Below are 17,666 nucleotides of genomic sequence, written 5' to 3'. Positions count from 1 at the left end.
GCCACCTGTAGAAGTTTTAAACAGACCTTCAAGTAGGCGTTTTAACATTGTGTTTAAATAAACAAGGGATACGGAATAGCAAATTTTCCTTTGACTTTCACGATATACAGATGGGGTGATTAGAATTTAAGAATAAATATATGTGAATACAAAATGTTTTTAGTGATGTCCTGCATTATTCAGATAGTTACCTCCTGAGTTACTGCAGTAAGTATAATGAATTAATTATAAATGTAAACATATAATACATGTAGCCAGGGTACAGGGATTGAATAAGCTCGATGTCACTGAAAACGTAGTTCATAGACTACAGAGGGAACTGTCTGTGTGTGCTTGATTTATTAGATGTTGCAGTGGTATTTAAATGAGAAGCAGAGTAGGGAGGTCCTTCACATAACCATTTCAGTTGGTACAGTTACTATCGTACTGTCAGTTAGTGAAGCAACTCTGCTGTTGTGATGTTAAACCTCCTGTGCTGCAGTTGCCGAGGGGTCCAGCACGTCCTTAGTGTGGCTCTGTTAGCATTGCAAGAGTTACTGTCTCTTTGATGGCAGATAACTCTAAGAAGGAATGTGTGCTTGATAATATTCTGTTTAACCTTGAATGATCTGTTAATAAAGCTGAGAGACTCTGTTGCTCTTTGTGTCAGGGGTGCTCACCTGCAGGCTGTCAGTGAAATCTCCTTGTAAGATAATGGATGTCTCCCTCTTCATTTTCTTATAATTATTTCTCTTTACTGTTATGGCATTAAAGATGTAACAGGCTGCATCAAGAGGCAATTGAAAAAAAATCTTATGCTTCTTGGGCTAGGTAAGAGGAAGAGTGATAATAATAAATGGAAAAGAGCATTTGACTTGTGTCTCTTTTTGTCATCTCCATACACTCCACTGTGTAAGTGCCCCAGCTCTTCTTGACTGACATGTGGGGAGCAGCACGGCATCTCTGATCAGTACTTATAAACCCCACCTTTTTATTTCAAAACAGATTTCTTGTACTTCTTATGATGAGGAACGTTGCAAAAAGGGGTTAATGTGGTGGTGCCAGGAAGTGAACCTGTACTTTCTGCTACTTAGCATAAAGACAGATAGGACTCCTCAGGTGGTTTATGACTGTCATGTGCAGCTGGAAACCAGTGTGTTGATACTATAGGATAACCTTTGAGCAGCATCAAAAGCCAGTGCTGGGGTAAGGAGGCCTATACAAAGGCAGAGGAAAAGTCAGGAATTGAAAAGATGTGTATACAAGATCCCAGTGGTGGTATAATGTGAGAGGAAAGACTTATTTTGTGTCTTCCTAAGACTGAAGGTGTGTTGATGGAATCTGTATTTAATCTGTATTCATAGGAGCTTTTTGCATAGCTGCCCATTGCAGGTGAGTGTTGGTCTTGTTGCCTTGGCTCATCTTCAGGAGCTCCTGCTGCCTGCTTTCAGTGGAATATCTCTCATCTATATAATTAGGCAACAGGAGTGGCTGATGCTGCTCTGCTTTGCTTTGATGAGGAATACTTCAGCAATGCAAATAACTGAGCTTAGAAGACTAATGTCGTTTACTCTTGCTAGGCAATAACTTAAACTCTGAGGATTCCCAGCTGGCAACAGAAGCAGTTAACTATCTGGGCATTGGTATAATGAACTGAATTAATTAAATGAAATAAATCTTAGTGCAGTTGTTGGCTAATCTAAATGAGGCATTAATATATGAGAAGTACTAAACCTCACAGTTTGCAGCCAGTTTAATGCTTATAAAAAATACTGTTACTCATACTTGTGTAGTACTTGTATTCTCTATTTGTACTTCCAAATGCTAATTTAGTGTGTTATGAAATGGCCACAGATATCTCCTTTATGTCACAAAAATCTGTGGGTGTTGTGTGTATAAAAGTGCTTCAATTATTTTTTCAGTTCTGAAGCTTGTCACTCATTGAGCCTAGTACTGAATGAAATAAGGGAGTGAATGTACCTGTGGGGAGCACAGAAGGATGGATCTTTGCAAGCAGAGTCCTACCAGTGCTGTTCCTGGTCAGCTGAAAGTATTTAGTTATGCTTTATTTCTTACCCTTCTGCAAATATATTAGCAACAAGAATAAAACATCTGTGTTGCTCTGGAAGTTGATTAAACAAGATCTTTGCTACTGCTGTCTCTGTCTAACTTGTTCTTATTTTGCTGCATCCCCTTGGCCTTATTCTGCCCTCCTCTGGTTCTTGCCCATCCTGTGTGTAAGTTGAAGCAGTTATGCTTGAGGTATTCTCATTCTGTTACAAGCTCTTTCTTATCAGGCTCTGCTTCTCACAACCAAGCTGAGCTATTCCAGTGCTGTCTGCTGCTTCTGCAGTTTTCATTCCATCTCTACTATTTCTTCCTCTCTTTGTCCACCCTTTTCTCCTTTGGCCCTCCTGTATCAAATGCCCATTTGCTTTACTGGAAGATCCTCTCTAAGAAAGACCCTTCGTCATTCTTGCTCTGTTGACCTTCACTGCTTTTTGTGTTTGGCTTTTCTCCAGTGGTGCTTTGGAAAATTAATCTTGAAGCCTGCATCAGCCCTTAGCTAACTCTGTTTAAGAACACATTGGTTTTTTGCTTCAGTGTCTTAGGGCTTTAGAGTTATTTGCTTGGAATACATTTTTAATGGCAGAATTGCTGGAAAATATCTTATGCCAGCTGAAACTGAAACTTCAAATATCGTTGTTCTAGCAAAACAAAGGAAACCACATAAATCATAGTGAAGAGAGGAGAAACCCGTTTTATAGTTGTAGATGTGTTAGGTACTACTTAACCTGATGTAGAAGTGAAGATGAAAAAATCTAAGTATCATTTATGTTAGGTTATTTTTATTTTTAGACCCCTGCTCCATTTTTTTTCAGTTCTTTGTGAGTAGTGACAGACTTAAGATCCTTGGGGTTGCTGTGCTGAGTGTTTTCTCCTAAGTTTTGAAGACATATTGATCTATGACTGGTGTCTTGAAAGAGCACAGTGTCCTTTCAGGTGGCTTTTGGCTTCGTATTATTTTTACCCATGAGCATCAGGGGAAGGAAAGAATCTGATGCTGGGGAATGAGCCAAAGTCAAAACTTGGAGTCAATTAGGAAAACATCTGAACTGCTCTGGGGGGAGTGACCTTAGCTGACCTGCAGAGCTTAAAGCACAAGTATTGCCCTCAACCTACAGTGCTGGGGCTTGATCAGTGCATATTGGTATTATCTTATTTAGATAGGTTGCACAGCAAATCAAAGCTGGGATTTGTACAGACAAGCCAAGTGGAAATGCAAGAAACTGCTCCCCAAATTGTCTTGGTTTGCTGTGACTCTATGGAAACTACTTTTGAATTCTGTCTCTTACGGAATAAGCATTGTTTGAACTCATAGTCTTTAATGTCACTGGAAATGGCACTTTTAAATCTTTGAAAATTCAGGTGCCCTGTGGTGGCCAAGTTCAAGCCTTTTGACTCCCCTTTTAATCGAATAACTATAAATACCTGCTCACCTTGCCTGCATCCTCAAGAGTGCTTTGGCCAAGCTCCAGTAGCTATACAGAAAGCAGCATCTCTCCAGGAAGTTACATCATTTGGGAGTGGAGTAGGGGAATAATTTCCTCTCTCGGTAGAGGAATTGCAGAAATTTTAAATAACGCTTGGTTTTGATTAAATCCTGATTTAGAAGTAAAGTCCCCATGCAGTCATTTAGTGTCACCACTTTAGAGTCTAGTCTGGTCATGGCTGTCACTTTTCTTACAATGTTTGGTGTCCCCTACTGCCCAGAGGCCCAGCTGCCTTCTGGGCTGTATTAAAGGTTGGGTCTGTGGGGAGGAAACAAGGGGCAAAACTAGGGATGGGCATAATGTTCATTAATTAAAGCTTTAAAATAGAAGCTCGCCTACCCTTGGAGGCATTTATTGCTTTTTGCTTTGGGGAAACCTCTACAGCTTCAGCTGTGTCCTGCAGTTGGCTGTCACTAAGGCTGGCTGACAGAAGCTATACACTCTTTTTATTAGTGTCTAGACCGCGTATGGGATCATGTGTTACTGCTGCTGCTGGGGCCAGCTGAAGAGAACCAGAGGCTTGTGAGGTTGAGGAGGCTTTAACATGATGCAGCCCATCTATTTTCAATACGCAGAAAGGGCTAAGGGATTGCATGAGGTACTGCTGGGAGTAATGCTATGAAGTGTCCTAGAGTTGATGTTAGAGCAGAAGAGTTTTTAATTGGTGTTAAAATAGACATAGCGGGGAATTATTTTATCCTTGACTTGCAGCTGAATTCGTTTGGACTTTTACCCTAAGAGCATAAGGCGAAATTCTCAGAAGTGTGCAACTGTGTGCAAGTGTCTTAGGCTGGAGAGCAAAATGTGGTGCTGGGAATGACCTTCTCTAGTCTTCCAGGTGTGGAGAGCAGTATGGCCTGCAAGCTGCGATGTTTTAGCCCTGTCTCTGTCTGACCTCCCATGATCTTGCCCTGCTGCCTGCTTGTCTGTAAAGAGCAAGTTTCTTGGGAATTAACAAATCTGAAGGGATTGTGTTTCCCCAGCAAAGGATCTTGTTGCCCTTATACCTTTTCCCATAAGTCAGTTAAAGGTTTCATGCTCCTTTAATTATCTGAAGCAATAAAATGTTCTCTGCATTTAAATAAATCCATCTTGGATGGTCCAGCTGCCAGAATGGGTGGTCAGGTGCTTGGAGCACTCTTCCTTTCTTGTTCTCCATTGACCTGCTAAAATTCCTCTCTCTTTCTAGAGAATTATGTTAAATAGCTCTAGTCCTCAGGCGATACCACTTATCTTTGCTCTACATTTACTTGCTTGTCTTCCTATGTCCCCATTAGTGGGAATGAAGATGGATTGAGTAGCACAGTCAGGTAGACAAACACAGCTCATTGGGAGCCAATAAAACACTCTGGCATGGAAACATCTGCTTTCCTCTATGCATGCAAGGAGGCTTACCCATTTCTTATTGCCTTGTAAGATGGAGCCTGTAGCTTGCACAACAAAACCAGGTGCTGCAGTGATTAATGTTGTAGCGCATCTTCCTTAATGGCTTGTTGCTTTCTTGCAAATGGTCTGGGAGAGGGAACAGATGCTGATGAGAATTCATGTTCCTCACCTACTAGATAACGGTGCTAGGGCTGCTCTTTCTTGCATTCTTCACAATGCAGGCTAGTTAAACTGGATGGAAAATAGTATGGTTTGGATTAATTAAATTGTGTTCACATTTTGTATTTCTACAGAGACCTGATCTGTCCTTACAGAGAAACTAAAAATTTTCAAGTATTTTCAAGTAACTTGGAGAAAGTAACTATTGAATTTGGGTTGAATTTTGGGTGTTTTGAAATTTAATATTTGATGTGTATCACAACACATACACACCCTTGATGTGTACAACTCACCTGGTAAGTGAGTAATGGTTCCGTGCAAATGAACTGCTTGATTGCTGAAGGTGCCAGGAGATGTAATGCAGACAGCTTCCCAGAATTACTGCTTTCCTTGGCTACGCTCTGCTTGAGCTAGATTCATCTCCCCTCACTTCAGCAGGAGAAGCCCACTCAATCTTGATTTTTTTTTTTTTTTTTAGGAGCCATTTGGAGAAGAGAATCTGTACATCAGGGAAATGGCTAATTGTCTGTGCTTTGAATAAGGCTCTGTGTTATTCTTGGCCTCAGTGTACACTAGTGCTTATGTTCAGCCCTTCCTTGGTGTTGTCATTAATTTATAGAGCTTGTTCCTCTACCAGGAACTCGGGCGATGGTCAGTTTACTCCTTTATTTCAGCCCGGAAGAGTAAGCTCTCTGACACTGAAAAACTTACCCTACTAAATATTTAATCTGTAGGGTTTGATTGGCTAGGATTTAGAGAAAAAAATATGTTAAAATGCCGAATAGCCTGAGCACAGTAGTCTAGGAGGACTGCATCAATGCCAAACAGGAGCATAAATGTTATTTAGTATTTAGACTTGATTTGAGCTTTCTGTGCTTGTACATGCAAAGCTTTCATTTGTCCTGAAGACTACAAGGATACATCTGGAGTTTCTGATGATCCATGAAAACACAGTGACTTTCACAGGCATTAATGCCTAGAATGGATGGAACTAGTCATGTAAACATGTCTGTGTTCCTTGTTCCTAGATGTTCTCCGTGCTTTTTGACTGTCTTGGTGGGTATGATGTGCTTGCTTGTGCTCAGCTTACCAAGCAAGCAAGACTGTAATTTCTAGTGCTCTCTGAATCTTTACTGATAGGTGGTATGAGACTTTATGCTCTGGCTCATTAATATAAGTGGCTTAGGGCCAGGAACTTACCCTTGTCAGGGCTTGGGAGAAACTCAGCCACTCATTGATGATCAAATGCTCATATTCTGAATCATGTTATGAACAAGTTTTTAATCCATTTAATGTTTTGTGTTGGTTTTTTTGTTGCTCTGGTTTATTAATCACAATGCCATTTAGTGGCAAGTTGAGTAATCCAATGTGAGAACTTGCACTTGTTGACAATTGCAGCAGCATTCATTAAATAACGTGGGTAATGGCATCAAGAAATGACATCAATTTAGCATAAGACTTATTTTCCACGAGCTGTTTTTGACTGTCATGGAATTCTTTCTTCCTTTAATTCAAAAGCTTGTCATGGCTCCTCCATATAATGTCAGTCTTTGTCTGAATAACAGGTCTGTGATAACACCTATGGCCCTGTTTTACTCTTCTAAAATATTAATAGCAATGAGTTAAGGCTTACTGAATATCAACAGCAGTTGGGTAGAGTCTCAGCCAACTCTTATTAAAGCTAAACCTCAGACGTCTGCAGAAGGCTTTATGAAGACCCAGGTAGGCAGTTGCTGAGTTATACAGACCTTCGCTACTGTTCAAGTGGAGAGTCTGTCTGTGCTCTCTCTTGAGGAGTTTGGGATATATAGAATGTAAAGCATTACAAGCAGAGTACATGTTCACTTGGAAATATATAGTTCTATCAAGTCCAATAACACAGTAAACAATCTCAATTTATTACATACTCGTTGTTTTTGATAACTCGGACAATAAAAAGATGATGTGCTTTTGGTCATTGCCCCTTCCTTGGGTGCCTCTGTGTCCCTCATCAGTTTACTACAGTATCTAGCTTTCAGTTTACACTGAGTACATTCAACTTTCTCTTCACATCTTTTCTGTTTCCTTATTTCCAGAGGACTTGTTTTCTTCTGAACTAAAGATGTGAGTTTCTTTACTTGTATTTCTTAGCAGTTATGGATCATTCTCACCCTTAAGTATAAGCTTTTAATACCCAATAAAATTCTGAGTTGGACTTATTTCTATGTGTTGATCTGGCTCATAATTTCCAACTTATATAGCCAGGCTCATACAAACCATCAAGTATAGTAAAAGATAGTAATAAAGCAAGGGGGTGAAATAAAGACTTCCTGTGTTTATTGAGGGCACCTTAAAAAGCTTGTAGCATCAGGGGCTCAGCTTTGCCTCCATTGCTCTCCCAACCTAAGGTACTCTTTTCCTTGAGGACAAACGCTGGTGACTGACAGTGGTGATGGGTGATGAGCTTGCTCATCACAAGGGACAGAGAATAGCATGCCAGCTGTGATCTTCCTGGGTTTATGTGGTCGTCCTACCCTGTGTTCCTTGCTATTAGTATCACTGCCAGCCTTCCTTTTTGATTCAGTTCCCTTCCTTTCCTCTGCTGTCTGCATGCAGATTGAGGGGAGTTGCAGTTGTGACTGAAACCAACTGCTTTTTTCTTGGGAAAAATAAGCTATCGATCCTGTCAGCCTTGAAAGTACGGCTCAAATCAAGAGAAGTTGGAGTGAGCAGTGCATTTGGAAGGTGAAGAGCGCAGGCTTATGGCTCTGTGCTCGATTCTTTGTGTGTGGCAGATGTAACAGTCACAGCTGCGTGCATCCATCAGGGCTGCAGCTTGGCGGTACGGTCCCATACTCCACTTGGGGTGAGCCAATTTAAAAATGTAAGCATTGTCTCCTTAATTAAGAAATTAGCAGATTTACAGTTTGAGGATGGTAGGGTATTGTTAATCGGATGCCTCCAGCGTGTCATTAAGTTTGACAGCCTTCATGAACCAGTTGTTTTCCTCTGCAGGCAGGCTGTCAGGGAATCCTCTCTAAGGAGCAGCACGTTATCCCACATGATCCAAGTTAGCTGGTGAGACTGACCTAAAATCTTTCAGGATCATCTTCTTCAAAGCAGTTCCCTTCAGGGGGCTTGAAGCAGAGGTCCTCACTCTCTGACTTGTCTATCTGCACCCACCTGCTGGCGCCTAGACTGGGCTGCAGCAGAGGAGAGTGGGAGGGAGCGTGAGCAATCAGCTAGTCTGCTGCCAAGGCAGAGCTGGGTGCCTCCAAGCTAGTCCTGACAGGCAGCTGTCTCACCTATTTTTAGCAATTTGTTGGTGATGAGAGTGGTGATGGAATAAATTCTCGCTGGCAGCTGATTTCAGTGTTCCCCTGTCCTTAACATTCAACACTTTCTGTGTACATATACACGTGTACGTGTATGTATGCATGCACAGGGTTCCCCTCCTTTCCCTTATGATGTTGTTACATGCATATCCTGCGTCGTGTCCTGTCCTCCCTGCATCTAGAGAACAGTCTTGCCGCAGCTGTTTTATGTGTATTGCAGTTATCTCACCTTCTGCTTTTCCATCTTTCTTATAGCAATCTGATATATACAGATCAGTTTTTCCTACAGTGTGTTCTGAACTCTTAACCATTCCTGCTGTTCCCTGTGAGATCTTCTCCAGCTAGTCTGCCTCTTCCTTGGGGTGCACTGTCAGTAGCTAAAGGCACTTTCCGTGAGTACATTCCTGCTGCTGGCTGGGGTGAAAGGAAGGACGTGCACTTCTCATGGATTATGCTGCTGTCTTCTTATGTTCTAGGACCTATTTTAAGCTATGGCTGATATCCAGAGCTGTCTCCTCGGTCTAATTGTTCATGTTCATCTCTGGAATCGCTCCTAATTTTGGTGTGTTCCTTGCAGTTCTTGCCACGAATTCATTGTGCTAATTTACGTTAGTGTCAAGTACCATGAAAGATAAGGAAGGAAGCAAAGCACTAAGAGGTCGTGTGAGTGGGCTGACATCCTGAAAAACTGAGCTGTGAATCTTTATTTCTGGTTGCTTTCTTATTAAAGTTTCATCTAATTTAGTTGCTGAATATAGTTGCGCTGAGGGTGACACAGAGCTCCACACAGAAAGTGCTCCCAATCTTTGGAGATTGCCTATTTTTTATGAATGTTCTGTCCAAACTTGCTTTTACATTTTGGTATGAAAGCATGAAATTTTAAGTGGCTTTGAAACCTCACTTGGATGTCTCCAGATGTTTACATAGAGGAAGAGTGGCAGCTTTAGTCAACCAAAGAAGGCATCTGTCAGGCAGGATACCTCTCTCCTGCTTCTTAGTTGTTGGCAATGCCTTTGCTGACTACTTAGTGCCCAACTTCTTGTTAGATATCCTGCATTTCCTTCAGAGACAAAATAGCATCTGATAGCTCAGTACTTTTCTATTGCCTTCAGAATTAGATTAACTCAGCACTGTTATCTCTGCCACAAAGCTTTATTTTAGCACACTGTTCTGTTTTTCTCACTCAAAGAAGAAAAATACTTTAAAATGAGGGATTGTGATTTCTCTAACTGGAAGACCTGCAGCTGTGGAATATCATGACAATCCCTGGTACAAGTTCCAGGATCTCTTGCAGGTGTATATCCTATGGTTTCGTGCCTTTAAGTTTCTGAAATAAAGTTTTGCTAAGTGAGAATTTAGCATTGAGTAGTCGTCTGTGGCAGCTAGGTGATTTTTTTGGGGGTGAGTAACATAATCTTATGCTTGACTGTTGGCTTTCTCCAAGGATTGAAAAAAGATTACTAAGTAGGTGGGAAATAGCGATCTTTGCCTCAAATTCAATTCACTGGGGGTGAGGGAGACCAGTAGGGCTGAAGCATGGCAACTAGGGTATGGGGCAGGCACGCGTCATGGAGAGAGGCTAGCAGCTAGTCTTGGCAAGCTGTGAAGGGAATCTTTGTGTTTTCATTTGTATTTTCATTCCCTTCTGCGCAGAAGCTGTAGCAGCAGGCATGCCATAGGAAAGTCAGCCTCATGAAAAAAGGTTGTGGAGTCTTCACTTGCTGATGACAGTCCAGTCCAGCAGGGTGGATATTTCTGCTTTTTTCCAGCCACACTCTGACATCTGCACTGAAAAACCCCTGTATGTGGGCACAGTATGGAAGTTGCTGTTGTTGGAAGCCAAGGATTTCAACAGAGGATGGCTGTGCAGCATGTGACTTAGATGTAGTAGTAGCTGTAAGTAGAGAGCAGGTCTTTCAATGGTTAATTCAGTGCGTAGTTTGGACTGTGGCCTGGAGGTAAGGAATAGCAGGAACTGTTTAAAATCTTGCTTTAGAAGCAGGCTACAAACTCTGCTTTTATTCTCATAGCTTGTTTTGTGTCTATGCTGGGATTGTGATCTAACTGTAGAGTAGAGCTAATTATGGGGATAAACTAGAGGGAGGGGAGGAAAAGGCCAACTGTATGCAGGTTGTGTCTATATTGCTGCAGTCAGCTGGCTTGACAGCATGATGGATTGACAGAATGTGTAGGATTTGCCGAGTGTTTGATTTTTGTATTTCATCTATCCTTTCACTGGTTTGCTAGCTGTCAGTCAAGCATTACAGGAGCAAATCTTCACTGATACAGTGGCACATTTTATACAGACTAGCTTGGTTGTCTAGATAAGAAATCAATTTTCTACTGTCCCCAGGACCGTTTCCCAAGAGACTCGCTTAGAGCTACTTAGGACTGATGTCCTGCCCACACAAGGGCTTTCCTTGTCAGTGCTGCTGGGGTAGCCTCAGCCGGCAACAGCTTATTCATGCAAACTTCGTATCAGCCAAAACCGCAGCTCTGCAAGGGTGTTCCAGTGCTGATGAAACTTTCAGGAAAGGCTTTGGGAGAGATGCCAGTGTAGACTTCATGATCCAAGGGGTAGATATGTTGCCTGACTATTCTGGGGAGACAATTTCCTTATCTGAGCATGCTTGTGGAGGACTCTGGTTTGGATCCTGTCTCTGGAGATTTGGTTCAGTGGAGATCTTAAAGACACTGCTTTGCTATAAGAATTATGAAAATATATTGGCAGATAAAGGCTCAGAACCTTTTCAGAAAGGAAAGGCTGGCATGTTAGACTCTATTTTGCGTGAAAAAGCATGATTAGTACTGCTCTTCACCAAGCACTTGCTTGTTCCTATATAAGACGCCCATGTGGTAGAGGTGTATTCTGTCCCAGTGTGGACTAGCAACCTCCAAACTGCTTTCACCAATCTGTAGTGCCGTGGTACACATTGGTAGTGTTTAAATTAATCAAAGGAGCGCCTACCCTCATTTCTTCTCCTTGGAAGACAATGTGCTGACAGGCTATAAAGCTGGTATTGCTGGGGAGACAGGCACGGACTCTTCTCTGCTAATTTTGCACATCACATCTGTGATTTCCAGGAAACTGGTAGGATGAAATGTGTAGCCTTTTGCTTAGATTTTGGGAAACTTAAAAAACCTTAGTTTGATTTTGTTTTTCTCACAAGACAGCCTGTTTTGAATAAAACTCACAGCTGTAAATGACCATGTTCATAGCTGCAGGGAGTACCAAAGTACCTGCCTTCATCTGAAGGCCACTGGCTAATGAGCGGCACCTAACGATGTGCAAACCCCGTACCCTGTGATCAGTCCAAAATAAATCATCAGGAATGCAAAGTAAGGCAGCTTTGCTTAAGTTACAGGCAAGCTAGGGCATTTGCCTGAGCTGCTTGAGTCCTTGGAAAGAGAAATAATCTTGTCAAACCATTTGCTTTGTTGCTTGTGACACGTTAACGTATCCTTAGAGATTATAATTTCAGTGATGTTAATGTGGTCTGAGCTGTGTCTGGTTTTAAACAGCTTTACAGGTAAAGCTTAGGAAAGCTGTAGCATTGTTTGGTTTATGGATTTATCCTGCTCTTTATTTAACCGCTCTATTGCCAGTTGCAATTCTGCAAGTTGCTTGTGGCTTAGACTCAGCAGTTTTGGGTATTGTGTCTTGGTCTGCAAACAGGGTCACTGAAGATTCTTGCATTTGGACAGCAAGGGCAGGGTTGTTTTTTTTTTCTGCCAGAGTTGTATTGCCAACTTGTGGATAAACAGCTGCAGTTTTTGTTGTCACAAATCATGTTAAGGTGGAAGAGGGAAATGAACCAGCCTGTCACCTGCTGGAGATAGAAAATAAATCAGTTGTGCTGAAACAAAGTGGCTATTCTTTCTGAGTCTTACAGTGCTGATGGTAAAACACATTCCTATCACTTTAAATAAATATTTTTGGGGAAGCGGAGGTGGAATTCAAAACTAGAGGAGATATGATATGCCCTTCCTGATCTTTCCTGCATGTGTAGTTTTTGTTGAGGGTATAATAATGTATGGAGTCGTTTTTGTTCTGGTGTTCTGGGAGTAGGAAAACTTACTGTGATTATTAATTCAGATTTTGGGGTAAGGGGTGGGAATTTGATCACAGCAGGGAAAAGCACACAATATCCCAAGGGTCACTTGTTTGCTTTTTCTTTCTCCATGCTGAACTCTTAACAAGCATTTCATTTCGGGGAGCTTTGCCAGGTCATCTTTATATCTTTAACACTTTTCTCAATAATTTCCTAAACCAGTGTTTTCTTTTCCCTTGTACAGGGCTTATGCAGAAGACTCGACCTCTGTAAAACATGATCCAAGGACAGAGCCACGTGAGAAGGAAGAGGAGGAGAGCAGTGGCAGTGAGAGTAGAAAGGCCGTTGCATCAGGCGATCAGGAGGCTCAGCCAGAAGGGAAGAAGAAGAAGCGTTCTGGGTTCAGGGACCGTAAGGTACCAAGTTTGGGCATGTTACGTCTGCAGCTGTTGCACTGTGAAGGAAACATGGAAAACACTTGCAGAACATTTTATTCAGATTGTGGTACCACGTGTGTATGGAGTCTGGCTTTTGCTCTGTACTTGTATTTTTTTTCTAAGGGACCTTACTGTTTTGGGAACCTACTTTCTTGTTATGGTACCTTGAGTTTCTTTAGGTTGAATCATCTTTATTTGGAAAGCACAGTACTGTCATGCCTCACGTAGTGACTGCGCATGGTTCCATGCGGTCATTGTTAAGCAAGGCATGACAGTACTGTGATCCTCTGAAACAGAGACCTCTTTACCCATCTCCAGTTGGGTGTTTGATAAGTGGCTGGCTGAGAAGTCAAGGCTTCTGCCTTGATGGTTTTTAGGGCGGCACATGCAGAGCAAGGAGTCAGTGCAAGATCTTTAAAGCCATCTTGGGTATCCAGTGTGTATCTCGGTATGAGCCCCTCTATTCCTATGTGTTCACTAGCAGATGGGCCGTGTCTGTAGGAAGAAGTAGAGATGAGTGTGGAAGAGGGGGTTATAGCAAAGGTGTACTTAGATTTTTTTCTTTAATTATTGCATGGAAGTGTAGTTGTCAAAATACAGCCTCACTCCCTATTCATGGTTAGTCATGTCTCTCTTGATGCTTAAGACTGTTTTTTATATCAGACACATTTTTAAAGAGGAGGAAAGCTTGAGTAATGAACTGTATTGTCAGCTTGTGACCTGCCTTTGCTGTTGGGTGACCCTGCAAGCTTTGGGCTCCTCAGAACTGTCTGACAACTAGTTTGGTGCTATCTGTACCCTCTGTTATTACAAGATGTACGATTTGGTCTGATGGAGAGTCCTGTAACTGGGAGGTGGCAGGCAGCAGTATTTTATCTTTAAGCCTATCTGGATGTCAGTTTTATTGGGCTGTGTTTGATGATTTAATATCTTTGCAGTGTGGAGACGAGAAGGGGAGTATATGCTCTTCATTATTCCTTTCTGAATGATTTACTTCTGATAGTTATTTTTGAGTCCGTATCCTGGAAGCTGCATCTCATTAGCTGTTAAATTGTGGATGGTTGTATATAGTGGCTTAACAGCCTTTCTTAAAAAATTAAGAGCTGTTTTGTTTGAAGTTGCTGAATCATATTCTGTTCTTGGTTAGTGTTGATTACACAACTTGAAATTTCAAGTGCCTTGTGGTACTGGGGCTCCAAACTCTCCCTGTTGTAACATGCTGGTAGCAGCTCAGTGAACTTTATATTGTAAGATACTATGCTGAGATATTCCGAATTGTCCAGGAATATGGGTTTTTGTCTTTTGCTAATTTTCTTGGCAACTGAGTGTTGGGTGCTCTGACAGCCTCAGCAAGACTTTCTCTTGTCAGTACCACTCAAAAGAAGCATTTTTTTTCCAGTGTCAGCAAATGGAGGTGGGTTGCAGAGAGCAAAAAAGCGATCCACCTTCACAGAATCACAGAACAACCAGGTTGGAAGAGACCCACCGGATCATCGAGTCCAACCATTCATTCAACCTTCTTGCACTCCCTTATTTTGAAAAAGAACATTTGTTGGTACAGTGAATGTCATGATTGATTTTTGTCTTGTGTGGCTGGTTGCTTCTGGCCAGGGAACATTTATTTGCAAGCAAAGACTTTTATTCCAGTTGTTGAGAGATGTGCTACACTGACTAGATCTTTCCTTCCCATACTAGGTAGGGAGGAATGTGGCCACGCTTTCCAAATAAGACACAAGCTGCGTGTGGAGGGGGCCCAAGAGGTCTGCTGGGAAAGACGTGCAGCCTAGATCCCTTCTCAGCCTTCCTTGCTCCTACATGGCTCAATTCAGGAATGGCAATTTCAGCAGAGAGAGCACTGTTTAAAACAGATCTCAATCTTTAGACCCAAATGCCAGAGCTGCTTTTGCTTTGTTTAATGCAGGATGTAACTGGTAGTCTCCCAGTGCTGGGTTCTGTTTGAGCAGCCCTGTTTTGGGCTTGGTGTTTGATCAGCGGTTGCCCTCGTGAGTCATCTCAGGAGATAGGTTTGAATGTTTCCAGCTTGGATGGCAGAGGAAGGTGTGTCCCGGCTCCCCACTCAAAATCAGGGCTACTCCCAGGATGTGCTGCTCCCTTGATCAGTTGTGTGGCACCTAAGGGGTGCTGTACAAGGAATTCCTGACTCTTCTATGTGTTTAAAACTAAACCAAACAACAAAACCCACAGTAAAACCCCTTTCCAATTCTTCCCGTAATCAATTGAAAATCATGTGGGGTTTTCCTTGAGAAAAAAAGTCAAGCTTAATTGGAAGTGTTTAATGCTTGTTTTTTAGCCCAATGTTGCTTTTAATTAAGGTGATGATTAGGGGAATAATAATAAATCAGGCATGACATTGCTATTTTGGGTGGTGATTCAGTGAAGAGGAAGTTGAAATATAAATCACTCGGCATCTGCTGGTGCTGGGATCATGTGTGGCTTGTTCCAGGGCATGTGTTGTCTTCCACCCTATGCAATGTATTGATCCTGACTGTGTAAGGGAGAGAAGGAAAAGATCACTTGAGTGCTTTTAAAGTTTGGAGGCTAATGACCGATAATACATGATGTGGGTGAGCTGACATGTTAATTAATTTACTAAGAGTTTGCATGCAGTGTTAGGACTGCTTTGCCAGGATATGCTTGGTGGTGTTTTCAGGGTCCTGCAGGTATGCTGCCTTGGTGTTAGCTGTTCTAAGCCTTCCTTTTAGTGTGCATTACAGTAGGAAACCCAAAGAAAATTAATTCTAATTACATTGCCCTGCTAAGCTGTGGGCAGTGGAGCTGGACAGCCAGAGTTCCCGTTCTGCCACATGGTCAGGGAGGCCCTTGTGAAGCTCTGGATGTGAATTGAGTTGTTAATTTGGAGCTTTGTTTCCATGTCTGCGCAGAGTGCGCAGGATTTCTTTTTTTTTTTTTTTCCTTTTAACCTGAGGCTTAGCATAAACGTTGACTATCTTGACAGCAGCTTTGCTCTTGCAGAGCAATTGGAATTACTTGCTCATCTTTCTTCTCCAGTGCCCACTCTATTAAAAAATGCCGGAAAGGAACTTTCCCCTTTGGCCCCAATGTCTTTCTGGAGGCCCCTGGTTACATGTGGCTGTAGTTCTTGGGGCAGGAGGAGGATTATTGGCTGGTCTCTGCTGCATCAAGGACTGGTGTGTACTGGGGAAGGCAGCCACCTGGGTGCATGCTTTGCCAGGAAAGTATTTTGGAGCATTTGGTAGACGAGAGATCATGGAACGAGAGATTTGTCTGGGATGTTTTTATGTCCAGATTGTTCAGAAATAGTGTAAAAAAGAAACCCATGCCGATGGTGGTGTGTACACCCAAATGCATGCAGACGTGCTTTTCATCTCCAGATTTACCTAATGAGATCAAGGCACCCATGTTACTGTCCACTTTGTGTTAAGCTCCCACTCTTGAATAGTGAGTTGTTCCTATTTGCAAGGTCTCAGCTCTTCCCTTCTTGACCTGGCTTCACCTTCAATCCACTCTTGAAGTCAGAGGGATGGGTTGTAGCATATGCATTAGGTTTTGCCAGCTGATTAGATCATATTAGCAAAAATGAGGTAATTGTGAACTCAGCTGTGGGCGAAAGGGGATAATTGTTGCTGCATTTGCTCACTTCTCCTAGGGGGGGTTGAGGAAGAAGTATCATTTCCGTTGTGATGAAATAGCTTGTGATATCCTGAAGAGCATTTTAAATAGTAATTTTTTTGGTCTGTATTGTGAGTTATTTAAGACTGTTGTTCCTTAGAATTTTTCAGGAATGTATTTGTCCTGAAAATTGTGATATTATATATGTCATGGCTAATTGCTGGAACCCAAAAGCATGCAAATGATTAGCAGTAGCTTACATGGAAACTTGGAGTAGTTCTCTTTTGGATCTGAAACTGCTAAAACAGGTAACACCATTTCTTACACTGCATTGGGGTTAGAGGGGCTGCTTTCATCTTTCATGGAGACGATAGGTCAGATCAGCTGAGCTCTCTTCAGCCAGATGTGGCAAGCATTGTGTCAGAAAGTGATTGTCATTAAAAATCCTTAATTTCCTGCTTTGCTGTGCTCTGAGACCTAATGCAAAATGAGACTGGCAGCTCTCTACCTGTTGCACACTCAGGGTCTGTTTTTGCCAGAGAGGTCAGCTGCTTTGCTTGGAACCCAAGCCTACTTACATATTTCCCATGAAACCACAGGCTGCATGGGGACAAACCTCTAGGTTTGGAGATCTATGTGTGGTTGTGCTGCCTTCTGTGATGCAAGACTTTTTGTTTTGCCTATGTTGTTATTAGACTTCCGTGAGCCATGCAGCATGGTTTTGGGAGCTGTATGTGGCCTCTGAGCAACAGACTGACCCTTCCTGCTCTAGAGCTGCTTATTCAAAATTGCATCTTCATGAGCTCCTGGCAGTCATCTGCGAAGCTTGTCATTCTGCAGTGTGTGTGGATTGAAGACGTGGATGTCAAATAATCTAGGCAAGGGCCCTGTAATAAGTGGATGCTTCCTTGTGCTGCAAGTGATGATTCTGGTGGATTTAAAGGATTGCAGTGTGGGTCTGAATGGGGTGCTGGAAAATTGCTGTACCCAAAGTCAAAGAAAAATGTAGGCTGCTTAACATCAGTAAAGCAGGGACCTTGAGGATTATCTCAAGCTTGGATTAAGAAAGAGCCAGCAGTGAATTTGTGAATTTGCTGGACTGGTAAGGAGGAGAATTGGTGAAGATGTCATGTGAGGAACAGCAGCTGTGTTGAAACGGTGTCATGGATGGAG

General features: G+C 42.3%; 1 protein-coding gene across 3 annotated transcripts in view; it reads left to right on the top strand.

Annotated features, from left to right (window-relative positions):
• The window catches only part of MICU1 (mitochondrial calcium uptake 1), a 98,576-nt gene that overhangs the window by 14,237 nt on the left and 66,673 nt on the right, over nt 1-17,666 (top strand). For all 3 annotated transcript variants that reach the window (XM_069863914.1, XM_069863917.1, XM_069863915.1), the window contains exon 3: nt 12,689-12,860. In XM_069863914.1, coding sequence (XP_069720015.1) covers nt 12,689-12,860 — 172 coding nt within the window. The remainder of the gene's footprint in view (nt 1-12,688; nt 12,861-17,666) is intronic.

Source organism: Phaenicophaeus curvirostris, chromosome 9 (assembly GCF_032191515.1).
Source record: "Phaenicophaeus curvirostris isolate KB17595 chromosome 9, BPBGC_Pcur_1.0, whole genome shotgun sequence".
Classification (NCBI taxonomy): domain Eukaryota; kingdom Metazoa; phylum Chordata; class Aves; order Cuculiformes; family Cuculidae; genus Phaenicophaeus; species Phaenicophaeus curvirostris.
The sequence above is the reverse complement of the archived record's forward strand: the minus strand, read 5'-3'. Positions and strand labels throughout refer to the sequence as shown.